The 18827-nt window shown below is 59.4% G+C and overlaps 1 protein-coding gene across 4 annotated transcripts in view; it reads right to left on the reverse strand.

Annotated features, from left to right (window-relative positions):
* Nucleotides 1–18827, reverse strand: part of NAV1 (neuron navigator 1) — a 47531-nt gene that overhangs the window by 24007 nt on the left and 4697 nt on the right. For all 4 annotated transcript variants that reach the window (XM_062624927.1, XM_062624925.1, XM_062624926.1 and 1 more), the window contains exons 2-3: nucleotides 3259–3361; nucleotides 18–383 (exon numbers count right to left, since the gene is read on the reverse strand). In XM_062624927.1, coding sequence (XP_062480911.1) covers nucleotides 18–383; nucleotides 3259–3361 — 469 coding nt within the window. The remainder of the gene's footprint in view (nucleotides 1–17; nucleotides 384–3258; nucleotides 3362–18827) is intronic.

The following is an 18827-nucleotide window of genomic DNA, read 5'->3' on the forward strand; positions in this document are numbered from 1 at the left end:
CCGGCGCAGGCACTCACCCCGTGGTGATGTCGTCATCCTCTGTCAGTGTCTTCCCCATCAGGTCACTGTCGCTCATGTAGCCCGACTTCAGCTCCACGTCGTCGGTGTCCAGCGCCTCGACCAGCTCCAGGCGGGAGATGTGGCTCAGCTTGCTGGGGCTGCGCATGGGCATGGTGTGCGAGTAGTGCGCCCGCTCGCCGTGCATGTACCAGCCCGGGGTGCCCTCGGAGCGGCACGTGCCCCCCACCGACGGCGCGTCCCCCGCCTGCAGGCGCGGGCTCGACTGCCCATAGCGCCAGGACAGCGGCGAGGAGCGGTTGGAGAGGCTGGAGACGCTGCGCGCGTTGGCCTCGTCGCTGTCGTAGCACGTCATCTCCAGCGAGCTACAAGGGTGCAGGGGGGTCAGGGCAGGGCATGGCTGGAGGCTCCCAATGGGAGCAGGGACACTGTCCTGGACACCCTCCATCTAATAACAGGGTGCCCAGAGAAGCTGTGGCTGCCCCATCGCTGGCAGTGTTCAAGGCCAGGGGCTTGGAGCAAGCTGCTCTAGTGCAAGGTGTCCCTGCCCGTGGCAGGGGTTGGAGCTGGAGGAGCTTTAATTTCCCTTCCATCACAAACCAGTCTGTGGGTCTACAGCAATGCTTTAGCAGCAGTTACTCCAACAATCACTTTGACCTAAGTGGAAATCCCAGTCATGCTCCCCCATGCTCAGGCTGCTCTCCCTCGACCATTCCCCACCAGCACTTCAACATCTGCACCCCAGTATCACCCCAGACCCAGGACAGGACAAACTGGAGTGGTGGCACACTGATCCCTGGGGATGTGGCAGCAGATGCTGTGAGCAAAAAGATGACAAGGGCCAAACCAGGACCAGATCCCTGCACCAGCACCCCACACTGAACCCCTGCAAGTGAACCCCCATGTCTGGGCAGGGGGTGCAGCCTGAGATGGGGCTCCCCAGCCCCACAGAGCTGCTCTCCAGCCTGCCCAGAGCCACGAGTGCTTCAGGAATGGGGAGCCAGTTACTCCCCACACCCCTCAGGGCGTATTTTGGGCACACAGCAAGTTGGGGGGGGGAGTGATGCTGAGACTAAATTTAGACACCAAAAGTGATGAGTACTTGGGAACCCACAGCTTTCTCCTTGGCTCCAAACGTTACCATCAACGAGCTGTTCCCCAGCCTGAATTGAATGTTCCTGCAGGGGCACTGAAAGCCAAACCCCGGCTGCAGAATCTAAAGCAGGGAACTACATAACCGCCCCAGGAAGTTTGCTAAAGCAGAACTCAAAGGGTTTCGTGTTGGGCAGCAGCACAAAGGCTGTTTGAGGATGTTCTGCCTGCAGCTCGGAGCACATGTGAGCCATTGACCTCGGGCAGGACTAAAGGAAGCCCCTGAGGAAGCTCGTGCCAGGAGCACGGTGATGTCTTTCAGGAACAAAGTTGTGTCCTAGGAGAAAACAGCAAAGGCTGAGCCGCAGCCGATGGATGGGGGAATACGGAGAGGAGAACAAGAGGAGTTCTGAGGAATAATTTCTGGGAGGAACAAAGAAAGAGCCCAAAGCAGCTACAGGGACACCAGTGATGCCAGGTGACGTCCGTATCGCATGCACTTGCAGGGCGCGTTCCCGAGAGCAGAGTTAGAGGGCACATGTGCAATTATAACGTGCCGGGGAAGAGCTGACCCAGCTTTGGTAAAGGATGCTCCTGGAGGGATGCAGGGAGCGAGCTGCGAGCAGGGTACCAGCGGTGGGGATGAGAGCCCCACCAAAGGCAGGTTAAGCTTCCAAACAAACTCAGCTGCCATGGGATAAGAGGGAAGATTCTCACATATTCAGGAGCTGCACGAGGGACAGAAGGCAGGGGCAGGCATCTCTGGCCTATCCAAAGTTGGTTTTCTCTGTGGCTGAGGCCTCCACCATGCACTGTTCTCATAACTCATCGGGAAAAGGAAGTGATGGCCAAGAGTCAAAACCCACCAGTGACGCTCAGTGAATCCCCTGAATTTAATATCCTCATCCCACTTCCCTAAGGCCGGGGCTGATGGGGGATCTGCACAGGAGCCAAACACTGGGGCGAGACCACAGCAGGTGAGGTTTGACACAGAGGAATGAGAAGTGAACCCAAAGGGAGCCCAAAGTGAACCCAAATCAGCCGACTTGGTGTGAGCAGCCCAGCTCCTGCACCGAGCAAAGGGACGGCAGAGCTGTGATGGGTAACTCCAGGATAAGGCCAGCCTGGGGAATGCCGCCGTGACTAGATTGGAAGGGATTCAGGAAGTGCAGCAAGGACGAGCAAGGTCTGGCTGAGCTCCTGCGTTCGGAAGGATGCCTAAATCACGGGAGCTGCTTCACCTGATGGAGGGGAGACACGCGGGGGTCGCTAACGATGGGTGAAGGGGCTGGGGGGAGCTGCTGCTTTCTGCCCCTTACAGCAGAGAAACGAGGACCGAAGGAGACCGCGAGGTGGCAACAGACACCGGGAGAAGGATGCTCTGCGCATCCGCGGCTTCCACCCGAGAGCCGCTCCGCCGAGCCCTGCCTGCGCCATGCCGAGATGCCCCCCCCCACCCCCGGCGCTGCAGGGTCCGGGCCCTTCATCCGGGATGAGGATGCTGGAGCTGGGGTGCAGCCCCCAGCACGTTCAGAGCACAGCAGAAACGCTGCACTGGGCTCCAGTGGGAGACCGGGGGGGAACAGTCCCAGGCATGCGTCAGAGAGCTCGGAACAGGGGTAGATGCTCTGTTGGGGTTCACCGGCCGATCCCAGCCCCTGGGGTGCTGCTAGCCCCGGTGTGGGCAGGGCACCCCACTCTGCCCATGGGCTGCAGGGCTTTTGTTCAGCTCTGTCTCCATCATCCCCTTGACACAGTGGAAGTGAGTCACAGATGGGGATGGAGGCTATGGTCCAAACCCGGGCAGGCACAGGGAATACAATACCTGCACCCCATACAGGGACACCCGACCATGGGGAACAGACCTCACCCCCTGCACAGGGCCTGGGGGCTCCTCTCAGCATCACCCCACAGCCCCACAGCACATGAGGCTGTGTTGAGCCCAGAGCTCTGCCAGAGATGGGGCTCTACCGCAGCCCCACACACGACACCCCATGGATTTGGGGGCACCTCTCCAGCCCCCATGTGTAGGCACCCAGGCTATGGACACAGCCGCTTCACCCCATCCCTGCCCCTCACCTTCTGCTGCCCCAGGAAGGACACTGGTTGTGGGGAAGGGGTGGTGGGGGTCTGGCACTGGGGCCTCACCTGTGAGACACCTGAGAGCCCCTCAGGCTGGACATGGTCTCCTCCAGGTTCTGCCGAAGGTCCAGCACGTTCTGCACCGTCCTCTTCCTCTGGGATTCGGGGTCTGCGGAGAGACAAGGGGTGAATGGCTCCTGTGCCCCTCTGCCCGTGCTGTGAGCACCAGCTCCTGCTCTGCCCACTGGAGGGGACGGGGCAGGGACCAGGCTGGAGCTGCACCACCACGAAATGCCACCCAACGGGGGCTGCGCTGCGATGGGGATGCCTGGTCTAGAAAGGACAAGCTGGTGGGGACCAAAGGGGGCCACAGGAGCCACACAGGGAACAGCTACAGCCAGGTACACCTGAAGCTGCCCCATCCCCAGGCTCTGCTCACCCACCGGCCCGGGCACAAGCACCTCAAACCACTGAAGCAGCTCTGATTTATGCATGACCCTGGAAAGCGGTGACAAGCGGTAACAGCCCGATGAGACAGGTTAAATCAAGCAGGTTAAAGCCTGCTGTAGATGATGGTAAGAGGGTTGCTGAGCCCCCAGGGAAGCCAATGCAGCCAGCACACACCAGGACAACCAACCCTGAGTGTACGCGGTCACCCTGGTCCAGCTCCCAAAACAAGGCTTAGCAACAGGTTAAGTCATGAGCTCCTTACTAAACCTTCACGCAGGAGGAGTTAATCACAGGCACAGAGCACAGACTGGTGCCCCAAGCAATGGGGGCCTATAGGGATGCCAACAGAACACCCACCGGTGTCCCCTGCAGCGAGGACCCCCAGGGGACCCACGAAGCAGCATCCAAAGGAGCTGCTCATCCACCTCTTGCCCACATCCCCACCGCGCTGGGGTCAGTGCTGGGTCCAGCACAGGAAGGGGCCGAGGCGGGGGGGGGGTCTTGGGGCTGAGCCGAAACCGGAGCCGCTGGGAGAGGCCGGAGTGTGGGAACAGCGGGAGCGCGCTGGATTCCTCCCCGCAGCGATTTAGCGCGCTTGCTGCAGCCAGATGTTCCCAGCTGCTGGAGCGGGAGCAGCGGGGACGGCTCAGCCTGAGCGTGCCGGGGTCCAGGTCAGTTCCCGCAGTGTCTCCATCCCCGCTCCAGCTCCCGCAGGCTCCATCCTGCTGTCACGGAAGGAAGGGGGGGCTGGCTCCGGCCCTGCGCTCCCCCAGCCCCAGGACGCTGTCCCCAAGCCCTGTGCAGGGAGGTCACAGGCAGCTCTCCCAGTCCCTGCCCTGCTCCTTTCTGAACTGAGCTCTCAGCGCTCTCTTCAACATGAGTTAACAGGATATGGCCCCGCTTCACGCATGGGGAAACTGGGACAGGCAACCCCGGGCACCCCATTGCCTGATGCTGTGTTGGGTAGCGTGTGCTGGCACAGCAAACAGGCTCCGTGCCCGTGTGCTGCCCATCACCCCATCTCTGGCCTCGCACAACTGGGAAGCAGCAGGTACCACCACCAGGGTGGGATGCGGGGCTGGAGGCAGACGAGGAGGAGGAAGCAGAACTCAGGGCCAGGCGCCGCAGGGCTGACAGTGCCGAGCAGCACAGAGCCAGGGCTGGAGGAGACCGGGGAGCTCCAGGTCGTGCCACGTCCGGCCCTTCCCATCCCCTCCAAGAGCTCCTGCACCGCGGGCGCTGCCGACGTGGCCAAGGACGTCAAGGAACGAGGGAATCATCAACTCCAAACGCCTCGTGACAGCTCATTTCAAAGGAGCATGTGGCCAACAGCTCCCGCTGGGGCCAGGCAGAGCCGCGGCCACGGGACATGTGTGCCTCATGTGCCTTGGCACTGAAACCACGTGTGTGTGTGTGTGTGTGTGTGTGTATGTGTATATGTGTATGTGCATGTGTATGTGTGTGTGCATGTGTGTGCATGTGTGTGTATGTGCATGTATGTGCATGTGTGTGTATGTGCATGTGTATGTGCGTGTATGTGCATGTGTATATGTGTATGTGCATGTGTGTGTGCATGTGTATGTGTGTGTGCATGTGTATGTGTGTGCATGTGTATACATGTATGTGCGTGTGTATGTGTGTGTATGTGCGTGTGCATGTGTGTGTGCGCATGTGTGTATGTGTGTGTGTGCATGTGTATACATGTATGTGCATGTGTATGTGTGTGTATGTGCGTGTGCATGTGTGTGTGTATGTGCATGTGTGTGTATGTGTGTGTGCGCGTGTATGTGTGTGTGTGCATGCGTATATGTGTATGTGCGTATGTGTGTGTGTATGTGTATGTGCAGTGTGTGTATGTGCATGTGTGTGTGTGCATGTGTGTGCATGTGTATGTGTATACATGTATGCATGTGTATATGTGTATGTGTATGTGTATGTGTATGTGCATGTGCAGGTGCATGTGTACATGTGTATGTGCGGATGTGTGTATGTGCATGTGCATGTGTATGTGTGTATGTGCATGTGTGTGTACGTGTGTGTATGTGTATGTATGTGCATATGCATGTGTGTATGTGCATGTGCGTGTGCATGTGTATGTGTGTATGTGTATATGTACATGTGTACGTGTATGTGTACATACATATATGTGCATGTGCATGTGTATGTGCATGTGTATGTGTGTATGTGTATACGTATGCACATGTGTATGTGCATGTGCGTGTGTATGTGTGTATATGTATGCACATGTGTATGTGCATGTGCATGTGTATGTGCATGTGCATGTGTATGTGTGTGTATGTGTATATGTATGCACATGTGTATGTGCATGTGCATGTGTGTGTATGTGTATATGCATTTGCATGCGTATGTGCATGTGTATGTGTGTGTGTGTGTATGTGTACATGTACATGTCCGTGCATGTGTATGTGTGTGTGTACATGTACGTGCATGTGTATGTGCATGTATGTGCATGTGTACATGTACATGTACATGCATGTGTATGTGTGCGTGCTGCCCAAGCCCCTCTTTGCATCAGGCACAGTTCATGTGGGGGCCACACGGTGGCAAAGCCCTGCAGAAGGGGGGTGCATGCACACCCCTGTGCCCCTGCACGAACACATGCAGGCGTGAGGACAGCGGCAGCCGACGCCAGCCCCGACACGTCCGTGCCCATGTTCACATGCACAGCACCAGCACTCGGGTGGTCGCGCCCCCCACCACCCAACCGGTCCCATTTGCTTAGAGCAGCCCCCCGGTGACCCAGGACGGGGTTTGAACAGCAACCAGGAACGTGCTCCGAAAGGCCCCGCGGCGCTCCCGAGGCAGGGAATCGGGCCCCCATCGCACAGTAGCTCGATGAATTCCCCCCCCAAGCCGGGACACGTTGTTAACCCTTGCTCAATCCCTTCCAGCACACTGAAAGGCACCAATAAAGCACAATAAAAACCATCCCCTCGGGCCATGGGATGCCTCCAGCTCCAGAAGCCCCCTGCAGACACACGCTCCCCACGCCAGCGCGCTCAGCCCCTGCTCTCAGGGTTGATGCGAGACCCCCGGAGCCTGGCCCAGCCCCACTGAGCCCTGCAGGTTCCCAGCTACGCTCTGCGCCTGCGATGCGGTTACCGGCAGAGTCTTTCCATATGGAGTGAAACGGCTTCATCCGGCATTCCGGCCCCCCCCCGCTCCAGCTCTGATCCACGCTCCCGGATGGTCGGGCAGGGGGATGGTCACAACCTGCAGTCCTTCTCTTTGTGCTTTCATTAACTCCCGTCCTCCCCACAGCAGCCTCCACACGGGCTAAACCAGGAGCAGCGATGGGGCTCTGCACGGTGCCTGCCCGACCCGTTGCGTTTCCTTCCACCACTGGCCTTGTTTTCCAGCCCATCCCCATCCCTGTGTGCTCCAAGGGATGTACCAGGACGCCCCCAAACCACCCCTCTCCCTCCAGAGATGCCCCATGGGCAGAGCACATCCTCCCAGCTCAGTGGGAGCTCACTCATTTCACCCCTTCCTGCAAACCTCCTGCCCCACACCATCAGAAGGCAGCAGGTTCATTAGCACTCGGGTGTTAATTGCTCCCAGGCTTTCAGCTGAGGAGGCCAAGCAGCAGGAGCTGGGGCAGGCGATGGGTTTCATGGTCCAACCCCTCCCAAGGAGCATCAATCCCTGTGGGGCACAGCGAGGGAAGAAGAGGGGTTCCCCAATGGCCCCAGGTCTCATTGCTGGACCCTCCTGGAACAGGGCTCTGCAGGAGGCTCCAAAGGTGGCTGCAGCAGGAAGGAAGCTCCCTCCCTGCCTGCACCCGCTGTCCCCATCACCGCAGCCACGCCATCCCCAGCAGGGACAGCCCCACACCCGCCATGGGGACAGCAGCTCCCCACTGCGGGGTGAGAGCAGAGAGGATGAGCAGCGGTGACAGGCAGGGACTTGTGCTGAATCAGCACTTGTGGGGCGATGGCTGCTGGTGACAAGGGGGGGCGGAGGGACCTGGAGCCTGGACCAGCTCTGGCTCCAGCCAGCCAAGCCTTTAAAAGGGATTCAGACTTTCTCAGGCTAAAGCAGCCATAAATCCACTTAATTGGGTCTCTCCCATACACACGTTTCCAAGCGGAGAGATCCAGACCGGGCCTCCAGCCCATTTGAGGGTTATTCCCTCAATGGATGCTGCGCTTGGCCTCAAACCACCCCACCTGCACATCCAGATCCCAGCTCCCCTTTCAGCAGCAGGAGCCTCGAGCTGCTCCATGTCCCCTGCATCCCACCTCCATGACCCCCTGCTCCTCTGCACTGATGAACCTCGAGAGCCCAAAATCCCTGCCCCAGGCAGACCCTGTACATCCCTGTACCACGGCTGCCTCCAACGCTGGTCCTGCAAAGTGCTGGAAGAGTTGGGAGCATCCCAACACCCCTGTCCCACTGTGGGTCTCCTGAATAACCTGGAGGAACACCCTGTGCCCCTTGGGAAGGAGGGAGCTCGGATCCTCAGGCTGGATCTGTGCCCGAGGATCTGACCTCTAAACACCAGCACACACGGAGCACGGTGACAGCAACACCCAGGCTAACAGCCCCACGGCCTCAACATCACCAGCGCTCACTGCACGTGGGGTCTGTCCTACACCAGGGCCCTGCACAGTGGGGCCAGGCTGCACACACTGCGCTCCGTGCCTCAGTTTCCCCTCGGGGCTCTGCATAATGAGGAGTGCACCCCAATGCCCTCCTTTAACGCAGCCACCAACAGGCTCTGACACTGCAGACCCCATGCTAAAAACACCCAATAGAAGCCAGAAAGTGTGTGTGGGGGGAAGCAATACCCCCCCCAAAACCCAACCCAACCCCTTGGCGAAGCAGAAGGAAGCAGCTTGGAGGCCCCGGAGCAGGCGGTGGCAGCGGGTTCACCCTCCCCACGCGTCACCAGGCGCAGGTTGGACATTGTGGAAATGCAGAATTCCAGATGGCTCTTTTTGGGTGGGTTTTTTTCTCCTCCTTGCCTCATTTCCAAGGCAACAAGACCCGCTGTCATCTGCTGGTTGCCATAGAGATTTCACCTGATTCTGCTTCAGCGGAAGAGAAAGCCCGGCTCGCCCGCTGCTGAGCCGCAACCGCCTTCGAACTTGCTGGGAAGAGCAGAGATAAATGGGGCTTTATACGGCAGAGGCAATGGGCTGATTCAGAGGATCAAAGGAAGGAACTGCGGGTTTCTGTAGCACAAATCAGCCCTTCACTTAACTGCTTCGGTGCCCTCCAGATGTGCCCTATATCTGGCGACATCGCCAGCCCCCACTCCGGGCTCTGCTGGTGGAGGAAGGGATGCGGGCACACGGGGAACTCTGCACCCGCTTCTGCCAGGGTCTGCAGGACCCCTGCAGGGATCCCATAGCGTGATGGAGGCCGGTCCCTTCCAACCCCAACCATTCCATGACTGTGATTACTGCGGAGGATGCTCCATGTACCCCGTGTGGCTGTGTCCATGGCCCAGCTGCAGAGCGCAGCTCCCAGTCCTTCCCCCCAGACCCATGCTCATCCCATGGTCCCGTCACGGATTCACAACACACAACGGGATGCACAGGACCAGGCACAGCACCACGGCACCTCCAGCCATGGGCACCCTCCCCTTCCTTCTCCAGTGGGTTTGGGAATAAAGACACCAGTGGAAACCAGCACTGTGGGGATGCACAGGCTGTCCATGAACAGGGCGGCCGCCCAAGCTTGGGTATGGGGAGACACGATCCAAGAGCTCCCTGGTCTGCAATGGCACCCTTGGACTCATAGTCAGGTGCCCCAAACCTGCAGATCTGATCAAGGGAGCCGGCTCACCCCACCCGGGGCTCCCTGTTACTGAGGAGGATGCCTTGGGAGAAGACCCTGGGCACTGGGAGGATGCTCGCTCACTGGGTACCACAGTCCCTGTGCTCGTCCTTCCCTGCTGCTCCCCACCAAGCGCCCAGGCCTGGCTCAAAGGGTGATTTTCAGACTCAGGAGCACATCCCCTCCCCAGTCCATGTCCCCGTACCAGGGCTGGTCAGGGCAGCTCTTGGCTCAAGCTGGCTCCGTTCTGCAGGGAGAACAGTCATTAGCAGAGCCAAACTCCCCATTCCCAGCCAGAATAGAGCCACGCTTGGGGAAGCTTTATATTCCCAGAGACAAACAACTCACATTTGCTTTTTAACTGTTGGAATTGCACCCACTGGGACGGGGCGAACAGGGAGCCTTTTGTCCCCCTCGCCTTGTGACTGTGAGCTTTGTGCAGAGCAATGCGTTGCAAACACAATTCTCCCCGGCCTCAGCTGGGCTCTGGTAGACACTTGGTCTGTCTGTCCATCACCAAAGAGCCCTCATGTGCCTCGAGCAGGACTGCAAAATGTCCTCCCTGGCTCCCCTGCCAGCCGCAGCCGGCAGAGCTGCTTCTCAGAGCCATCAGGATGGACCCAAAGCACAGCCAGCACGGGGGGCTCTGCACCTTGACCAGGAGCAGGGTGGCAAACCAAAGGTGCAGGAGGCTGCGGGCAGCAGAGCTGCTCGCTCAGGTCACAGCTCTCCCCAGGCATGGAAAGCCCCAGCACGGCAGCGGCACAAGGACCAGGCCATGGTGAGCCCTTGGGGAAGGTGCTCAAGTCACCTCCTGCGCAGGTCCCCAGCTCCTGAGGGGCTGGCAAGGCTGCCACCGAGCTGCCACCCTGGACAGGAGCAAGGATGTGTCCTCAGGGACCAGCAGCAGCACCCAGGGGCGAGCATCCTTCACTCCAGAAGAATGAGACCCCCGGGGCTCTGCTTTCCTAAAGCCCCACCTGCAAGAAGGGGCTCAGCGCTGGGAGCTCACCCTGGGCTCTCTGCAAAGCCCATGAAGGTCTGGCCACAACCGGGACCAGACCCCAGGGATGCTCAGGAGCCATCGCAGGAGGCGGTAGCCAAAAGCACCCCGCAATGAGCCAGGAGGCAGAGCACCTCGGGCTGCCCCAGCTCCAACCAGCTCCAGGCTCCTCGTTACTGGATCTATTGTTGCAGCTCCCGCGGGAGGAGGGAAGGCTCCGAGGCTATTTTTGCTTCCATCTGGGGAACCATCTCCCTCCATCGTACGCAGCCACGATGCTAATTTTTAAGGCTGATGATTAATTGATGTCAGGCTCATTACGGGGCCAACGGCTCCCTCTTCCCCAGGAGCAGCAAGGACGGGGTGGGTGGAGGGGGGGACGGGACACATGCTTTGACAGATGTCGTTCGAGCCGTGCGTGAGTGACGTCCTCACAACGGAGAAAATAGGAGCCATTACCATGGAAAGCCCTGGAAATGGGAAGGGAAGTGCCTGCATGGGACCCCAGCGCCCTTCCTCACACATCCTCTAATCAGCCCTTCACGCTCCGCTCTGAAGGTTACCAGGGCTTTGCTCAATGGCCATTGTGCAAGCCCAGGGGGGTGGAATCTCCCGCCCGGGACCCACAGGAGGGGCAGGTGCCACATTCACACTGGCACCGGCATCACCAGGATCCCTCCGGGATCAGGGTGTCCCCTGTTACCTGCAGTCCCTGGCACTGGGGTGCCCGGGGGTGCTGCTCCAGGTGGGCACAGGACCACGGTGGCAGCATCTGCAATAGCAACCCCAGGCAGGGCACAGCACAGATTTAGGGTCCCTTCAGGCTGCCCTGGGGATGCTCACCCCAAGGCAAACCCCCTCTCCCAAAGACACAGTGCACAGTGTGTGTGTGGGGGGGGTGACACCCTCACATCCTGCACTCCCCCCTCAGGACCTCCTGCATCCCTCGGTGGGACCCACCAATGGGAAGGGGTTCTCTTGAGCAGCGGTCACGTTTTCCCCACTAAAGGTGGTTTGCAGAGAAGGAAGACCCCGTGTCCTTCGGGAAACCTGGGTGTGCCGCAGAAGGGAAGGGGATGCTCAGCATCAGAAAGCTCTGGGCCACCTCCATGGGGCCACCACTCTCCTCCTCGGGACCCCAAAGCTCACAGCAGCCCTGCCCAGGCACCCTGTGGGGCTGGGGGGACGGCATGGAGGAGTGCTCCTCACCCCAAATCCATCACCCCCGTTACAGTGAGCAGAGGGACTCCTCAGGATTCAGCGCACAGAATGCGGACCCTGTGAGCTCAGCTTTTACTGCAGGGATGGGCAGGGTGGAAAAGGCATCAGCACCCACAGAAGGGATTTCCATGGAGCCCCCAGACTCTCCACCGTGTACCAGCTCCCACGCGCCCACCAACACCAAGGGCTGAGGGACGTGGGGTGACGGTGGCTGCAAGACCCCGCACACCGGCTCACTCCAGACCCCCAGAACCCCTCAAGCACCCGGGAAGCAGGAGTTACACCCCCAGCCTGGACAGTTTGGGATCCTCCCCCCCTGAGCTGCAATAAAGGGCCTGTCCCACAGGTAGCATCCTCCCAGGGATGTGACCCGGCTGAGATTCCTCCCCACTAAAGCCCCTCTCGCCTGCGCCCCGCGAGCCATGGGAAGCAGCGCTGCGATGTGCTCTGAGCTCTTCTCCCCATATTTGTTCTGGGGGCCTGTCCAAGCACTGAGGCTGCAGAGCCCAGAGCCGCGACCGCTGCGGGAAGAACGGAGCCAACGCTACAGCCTGGAGGGAAGCATCAGCCAAAAGTCATTCCAACAAGGAAGTGATTTGTCTTCTTCTGGCTACGCAGCAGCACAGTCATGCACCGAGCGAGCGGCCACCGGCAATGGGGAATGCTCCCACCAGGAGCCCGAGATAGCCCAGAGCAGGGGGGAAAGGATGGGGAAAGAAACGCCATGTGCCCCCCCCCCCATCGCTCACTCCAAGCCAAGGCATCGCATCCAACAACAGTCCTGAATGTGAACTGCACACAATGAGCTCCAGCGAGTAATTAATCCCTTCAGGAACGCTGTAAGTGATTGCAGACAGTTCACCAAGGAAAAAAAAAACCATTGGAAAGTCATCGCAGACATTACCATAAGCTGTTTCCTTCCCTGCTCCGAACGACATCCAGCAAGATGCGCCTGGAGAGCTGCGCTCCGCAGGTCAGAGGTGATGGATTTAAGCTGCTTTCCTCCCAACACCCAAGCTACCTGCCAAGCCAACTCTGTGAGAAACCAGCCCAGCCCCAGCCGGAGCAGCTCGTCCCCCAGCATCCCCCATGCTGGTGGCTCACAGCAGGGATGGTCTCCATCCCCACGCTCCCTCTGTCCTCCTTCACCCACTCCAACATTTGTCCTCCAGCCGGACAGCAAAGAGCCAGGCGGCTCCGGTTTGGACTGAGTTCTGCCCCATTGCACCCCACACCTCTGCTCAGTGCCCTGCAGGACAGGCACATCTGCCCTCATACAAAGCCACTGCATGCAGGTGACCAACGCTACCATCCCCATGGATGCACAGACAAGGGGGAGTCTGTCCCCACATCCAGAGACCCCATCCTGCAAGGGAGGAACAGAAGGGCGCAGCAGCTGCCCTTTGCTTCATATTTCCATGGTGTTTCTCAACCCACAGCCTCTCCCCGTGAAGCTGGGGTGCATCACGCAGCAAGGGAAAGGTTTTTTCCCCTGTCATTAAAGCGCCTTCAAATTAGTTGGGATTTTAAAACTAAGAACACACCCTAAGCTTCCCCTTGGAACCGCTCTGGGTTTGGGAACAGACTCTTCTCCCCTCCCATGCCCTCCCCTGGGATTTCCCCCTCTCCTCACCATGTTTTTGTTTAAAACTCCACCAGCCCACAGAGAAAACCCAGGGCAGGAGAAGAGGGAAGGGAAACAACAGAAGAAGGCGTTAGAAACTGGGGCTCTTGCAAACCCCCCTCGGCGCAGGGGGAGGCAGAGCTCGGAGCTGCCTCCCTCCTCCTGGAAAGCGAGAGGCGCTGGGAACGACGAGGGAATAGCAGATATTACCCAACCACGCGCACAGGATGCGGCCTCTGCAGAGCCCTGAACAGCTCATCACAGGGCTCTTGCTCCACTGAGCCAAGCGCCAGAGCGTGTCCGGCCGCGGTGCGGCTCCGAGATGCACACAGGTTGATGGCAGGCACATCCCACGTGGATGTAGGGAAAGATTCGGACATACCCAGACACCGTCGCTCCATGCCAAAGTTACTCCCTACACCAATGTGCTGTGCTCAGCAGCCAAACATGGGGTGCTGCTAAGGGGCAGGGACATCCTGCATCCCTGAGCATCCCTGAGCACCCCACAATGTCCCCCAGGTAGGGACTGCCCCTACCAAGGCTGATCCCACTCCACAGCCAAAGCCTCCCCGCTACAACATGGATCTTAAGGAGAAGCTGCACTGGACTCTCCACACAGGGTATGTGCAACGTCTGCTTGCGAGGGAGAACACCCCACAAGGGGATGAGAAGCTATATGGAAATGGAAGATCATTACCATGATCTCCTTGGAAACATCCCATCGGAGCAAGTTTTCCTTCCTCCTCCTTCTCCTCTCTCCCCATGTGCATGAATTCTGGCACCCCATGCACTGCTTGGCATTGCCTCAGCGCTGTGGGTCCAAGATGCAGGCGTCTCATTTCTAAAGCCATTGTCTAAGATGTGCTATTGAGCTGCAAAACATGGATGGCTTGGGATGGAAACCAGGCATCTCCTGCGCTACAAAAAAAGAAGCTGGATTTGGTTTGGCTTTGAAGGCACAGAGAGCCTCAACCGAACAGAAACTGCTTTCTTCCCACAAAGGGAACCAGAGCCTTGGCAACGGAACGAGTCGGCACCTCTGCCCCTGAGCGCAGCGAGGAGCAGCCCAGGAGCAGAGCAAAGGCTGTGGGGAGCAGCACGGCATCCGAACGCGCTCCACTCGGGAACGCGAGGCCGGAAACGCTGCTTTGTGCATTTACTGCTGATCCCGAGCTCTGGGCTCCTCTCCTCACGTGCTGCAAGGTCCTCCCCCAGCCTGTGCCAGCAGCCAGCTGCCAGCAGCCCCAAAGCTTCACCACCTTTAGCACAATGCCTGTTTGCTCAGGAAATCACCCCGGAACGTTCAGCGCTTGCTATTTGCCTTCACAAGCGGAGCGGGAAGCAAAGATCTCCTGCCCCCAGGTTACTGAACTTCCCCCATCACTAAGAAGGGACCCGATGGGGAGCAGGCTCTCACCTCCGGCCACAGAGCTGCTTGCGAAGGGGATTTTGGAGCAGCTTTCAAACCCCAACCTCTGCACAGCCCCCAAAGCATCTCACAGGCTCCAGGAAGAGACTCCCTCCCTCATCCCCCCATGCTGCTTTATGAGCGGGGCTGTTCCTCTCCCTTTGCAGGAACCGGCCACATGTTCTCCATCTGGGAGCAGATGCCCACGAGCCAATAAGCTCAGCTTGGAAAACTCACTGCAAATAGCACAAAGTCTCTGAGCACTCTGCAGCCCAGGGCCGGATGATGCCTGTGAATGCTCCGGCAGCACCGGGACACGGCTGGCACAGCACAGACAACCACAGCCCAAGGGGCTCGGAGAGATGAGCATGAGATGGCTGAAGGTGCTGCTGCCTCTTCCGGATTGCACTTGGGAATGGGGGCTGTCAGGCTTGGAGCAACCCGCTCCAGTGGAAGGCGTCCCTGCCCCTGGCAGGGGATGGAACCGGGTGAGCTTTAAGAACCTGACTCTATGAACCCCGCGCTGCGGAGCAGGTCTGGGCTGTGCCCTGGCTGCTGCTGTTCCCTGGGCAGCCGGGATGCAGCCAGCTTTTGGGTGCATTTAAGCACTTGACAGTGGGAGACAGGAGCCCAGGCAGTGACAGAGGCACCCACAAACACCCCAGGGTGAACACTCAAACACGCAGATGCTCTGCGAGCCCCCGGGGCACAAAGACTCCAGGCTGCAGCTGGGAGTCAGGCAAATGCTGGTGCTTCCCCTCGGCCAGCAGGTCCACAACACACTCCCCAGGCCGAGCAGGACCCTATCTCCATGCCAAACTCACATGCATGGTATTGGGACAGCATCTCCCACCACCAGGAGCCAGCGGGTCCTTTGAGCAAGCAGCACCTCTGCTCCCAGAGCCCACCCCGAGGCGCAGCGGGCGGCCAATCCCACGGGAAGGGTTTTGTTATGGGTTGAAATGAAGCCGGGGTCTCTGGCAGATGCAGGGCAGTGACTGGAGAAGCCCATGGGCTTTTCCCACTGACGCCACATTGAGCTTCCCCTGCCCTGATCGGATGCAGTGGGATGGGAAAGGAAAACACCAAGCACCGACATAGGGAGACTCCATTCCTCAACTCACTCCCACCTTCGGGCCAGCAGCAGCATCACTCCCAGCAGAGCCTGGCTGTCGGGCTCACAGCAGTGACTCCCAGGATGCTGCCTGTGTCCTCCCTGATGGACTGGGGAGGAAGGAAGTCCTCTTGCTTTTGCTCTGCACATTGGGAGCCAAAGAGTCATGGAACCGTTTGTGTTGGAAGGGACCTCAAAGCTCCTCCAGTCCCAACCCCCTGCCATGGGCAGGGACACCTTCCACTAGAGCAGGGTGCTCCAAGCCCTGACAGCCCCCATTCCCAACCACAATCTGCCCCTCCACACACACACAGAGCAGTGCTCCCCCCATCCGAGCCTGCCAAAACACCACTGCCAGGCTGGTCCAGCATGAACTCGCCCTGGCAAAGCTGCCTCCAGCCTCTGAACCATCAAGGCTGGGATAAGCCTCAGGATGTGGGAACCGGCTGGGGAGGGATGCGCCTGCCCCGTGGAGTGGCCCCCGCACGTTTCCTGCCAGCCCAGGCTCACCTCGGGGAGCTCCCAGTGCAATCAATGAGAATTAGCCACTATCTGTTCTTCCACTTGTTTGCATCAGCTTGGAAATACAATGCCAAGGCAGAGATAAAGGGAACTGGAAACACCCTGACAGCATCTAACGCTTCCAGCCCCAGGGGGTTGTTAAAGAGATGAGTTTCAACATTGCAGGACTCAGCCCGAACAGCAGGTTCCTTTGCCTTGCTCCCCAAGCACATCCCTCCCTGCCAGTGCCCACAGCTCCCCATACACTGGCTACGAAAGGGAAGGGCCGCTCCCCACGAAGCGGGCTTTACAGAGCCCACGCTTGAAGGGGTCCCCAGCATGCTCCCCGCAAAAGGCCAAGAGCATCCTGCCAAGGGCACGGCCATGGAGCTGCGCCGTGAGAAGCCAGCTCACCCCCAGGGCAGAAAAAACACCAGGGTAAAGCCCTTTTCATAGAACCCCAGCCTGGTTTGTGTTGGAAGGGACCTTAAAGCTCCTCCAGCTCCAACCCCTGACATGGGCACGGACACCTTCCATAGAGCAGCTTGCTCCAAGCCCCTGTGTCCAACACTGCCAGGGATGGGGCAGCCACAGCTTCTCTGGGCACCCTGTGCCAGCACCTCAGCACCTTCACAGGGAAGAGCTTCCCCCCAAGAGCTCATCTCAGTCTCCCTCTGCCACAACCAAGCCATTCCCTACCCCGCCATGCGGGAAGCATGAGGCAACAACGCTGCTCACGGGCAAGGGATGTGTGATTCCAAGTGTCTCATCAGGGAGCTCTTCGCAGTCCGTGGCGATGCTGAAATCTCACAGGGCTATAAATAACCAGCCACGGAGCCGTACCTGAGCTACGGCCTGGAACGTGCTTCACGCCTGCTCAGCCAGGATCCATCCTTCCAGGTCACTGGGCAGAAGAGGTTCCCATCCCGCAGGACCTGCTCCGCACACCTCTGCCCGTGCAGCACCCCCAGGGAGCTCACGCTGCGCTGGCCCCTGCACAGGGGACGCAAGGGTCTCCAGTCATGGGTCAGGATAACCTCCTGCCCAGCTGTGCCACAGCGGTGCTGAGCCCCCCTGCGCGGGCTCCAGCAGGGAGGTGAATCCCAGCCCTTCCCCTGGATTAAGGGAACACACAGCACTGCCCCGATCGGACAAGCAGCGGGAGGAATGAGGGAACAAAACGTGGCAGGAATGGGTCAGAGGGAAGCCAAGTGGATCAGCGGGCACGGCTCCTCAGTGTCACACCCGCCCTGCCACAGGCACAGGCACAGCTCCATGTGCACAGCTCCTCATCTCAGCCCTGCAATGCAGCATCTTCTGCCTTCCCAGCTCCGCGCCGCTTGGCTCCCGGCTCCGAGCTGCAATGCAGCAGCTTGAGAGCCCCCCTCGCTCCTCGCCCCTCCACGAGGCAGGGCCGAGCCCCTCTCAGGCTTTGCCATCCCCAGCTCAACGCTTCCCAGCCCCAGAACCACCAACCCCTCCCCTGGTTCCCCCGGGAGCACCACTGGATGCGCCCAGAGGAGGATGTGGCTCTGCAGGGCAGGGGACAGGGCAGGACCGCACCGTGCCCCACCTCCCACACCCCACAGCCCCACACGAGACACCCACAGGGTGTGAAACCCGGAGAGGACCGGGACTGAGGCACCGCTGAGGGATGGAGCCATCCCCGCTCCACCCAGTGCAGGGATGCAGACTCAGCAGCCTCACCCCTGGGCTCTAACCGCAGTGCCACCGTCACCAGAGGCAGGGCACACACAGAGCCCTGGGACACTGCTGCCACCACAAACACGGGGCACCAAACGCCACGCGTGCAGTGCCACAGGGGATGCTCGGGGCTGGACAAGTGATGAGCTATTAACCTGAAGGAACACAAGAGGGTGAAGGCACAGGGGGTCGTGCTGTGGGCACAGGGACACGTGTGGCAACATGAGAAGCCAAAGACACAAAGCCAGGGACAGGGGCATCAAGCAGGAACTCCCCAGAAGGATCCAGAACTGCCATCAGCTCCCCGAGTGCCATCCAAGTGGGAAGAGCACTGCTCCCGAGGCACCCAGATCAGAGCAAACCACCCCAGGAGGGACATGGCCCAGGCCCCACCATGGTCACATCCCACCCCCAGATCCCCAACAGCCCCTCCAGAGCTGCACTGAAGTTCACATCCAGGTACAAAACAAACGTTGGATGTGGGAGCCAGGCAGAGGGAGTCACCGGGAAACCCCCATTTGACCACGGTTTTCAGGTTCCTTGGGGCAGGATTTTGTTTTGGCAGAGCAGCCCCAATACTTCTGCCTTCAAGTGTTTGCTCTGCTGCTTTTCTATGGGCAACTAAGCCAAACCTGGGTTATGTGGGGGTTTAGCACTGCCATTATCACCAGGAACATGGCACATCCCAAAGGGATGCAGCAGAACGCTCTGGGGTCCAACCTTCCCCCCCATTCCCTGCAGCCATCTCAGCCAGAGAGGAGACACCTGCTTCTCCCTGCCAGCTGCCAAGAGCAGGATGGAAGCT

The sequence above is a fragment of the Pezoporus occidentalis genome, unplaced genomic scaffold (assembly GCF_034315485.1).
Source record: "Pezoporus occidentalis ecotype Australia unplaced genomic scaffold, CSIRO_AGI_Poc_V1 ctg274, whole genome shotgun sequence".
NCBI lineage: Eukaryota > Metazoa > Chordata > Aves > Psittaciformes > Psittacidae > Pezoporus > Pezoporus occidentalis.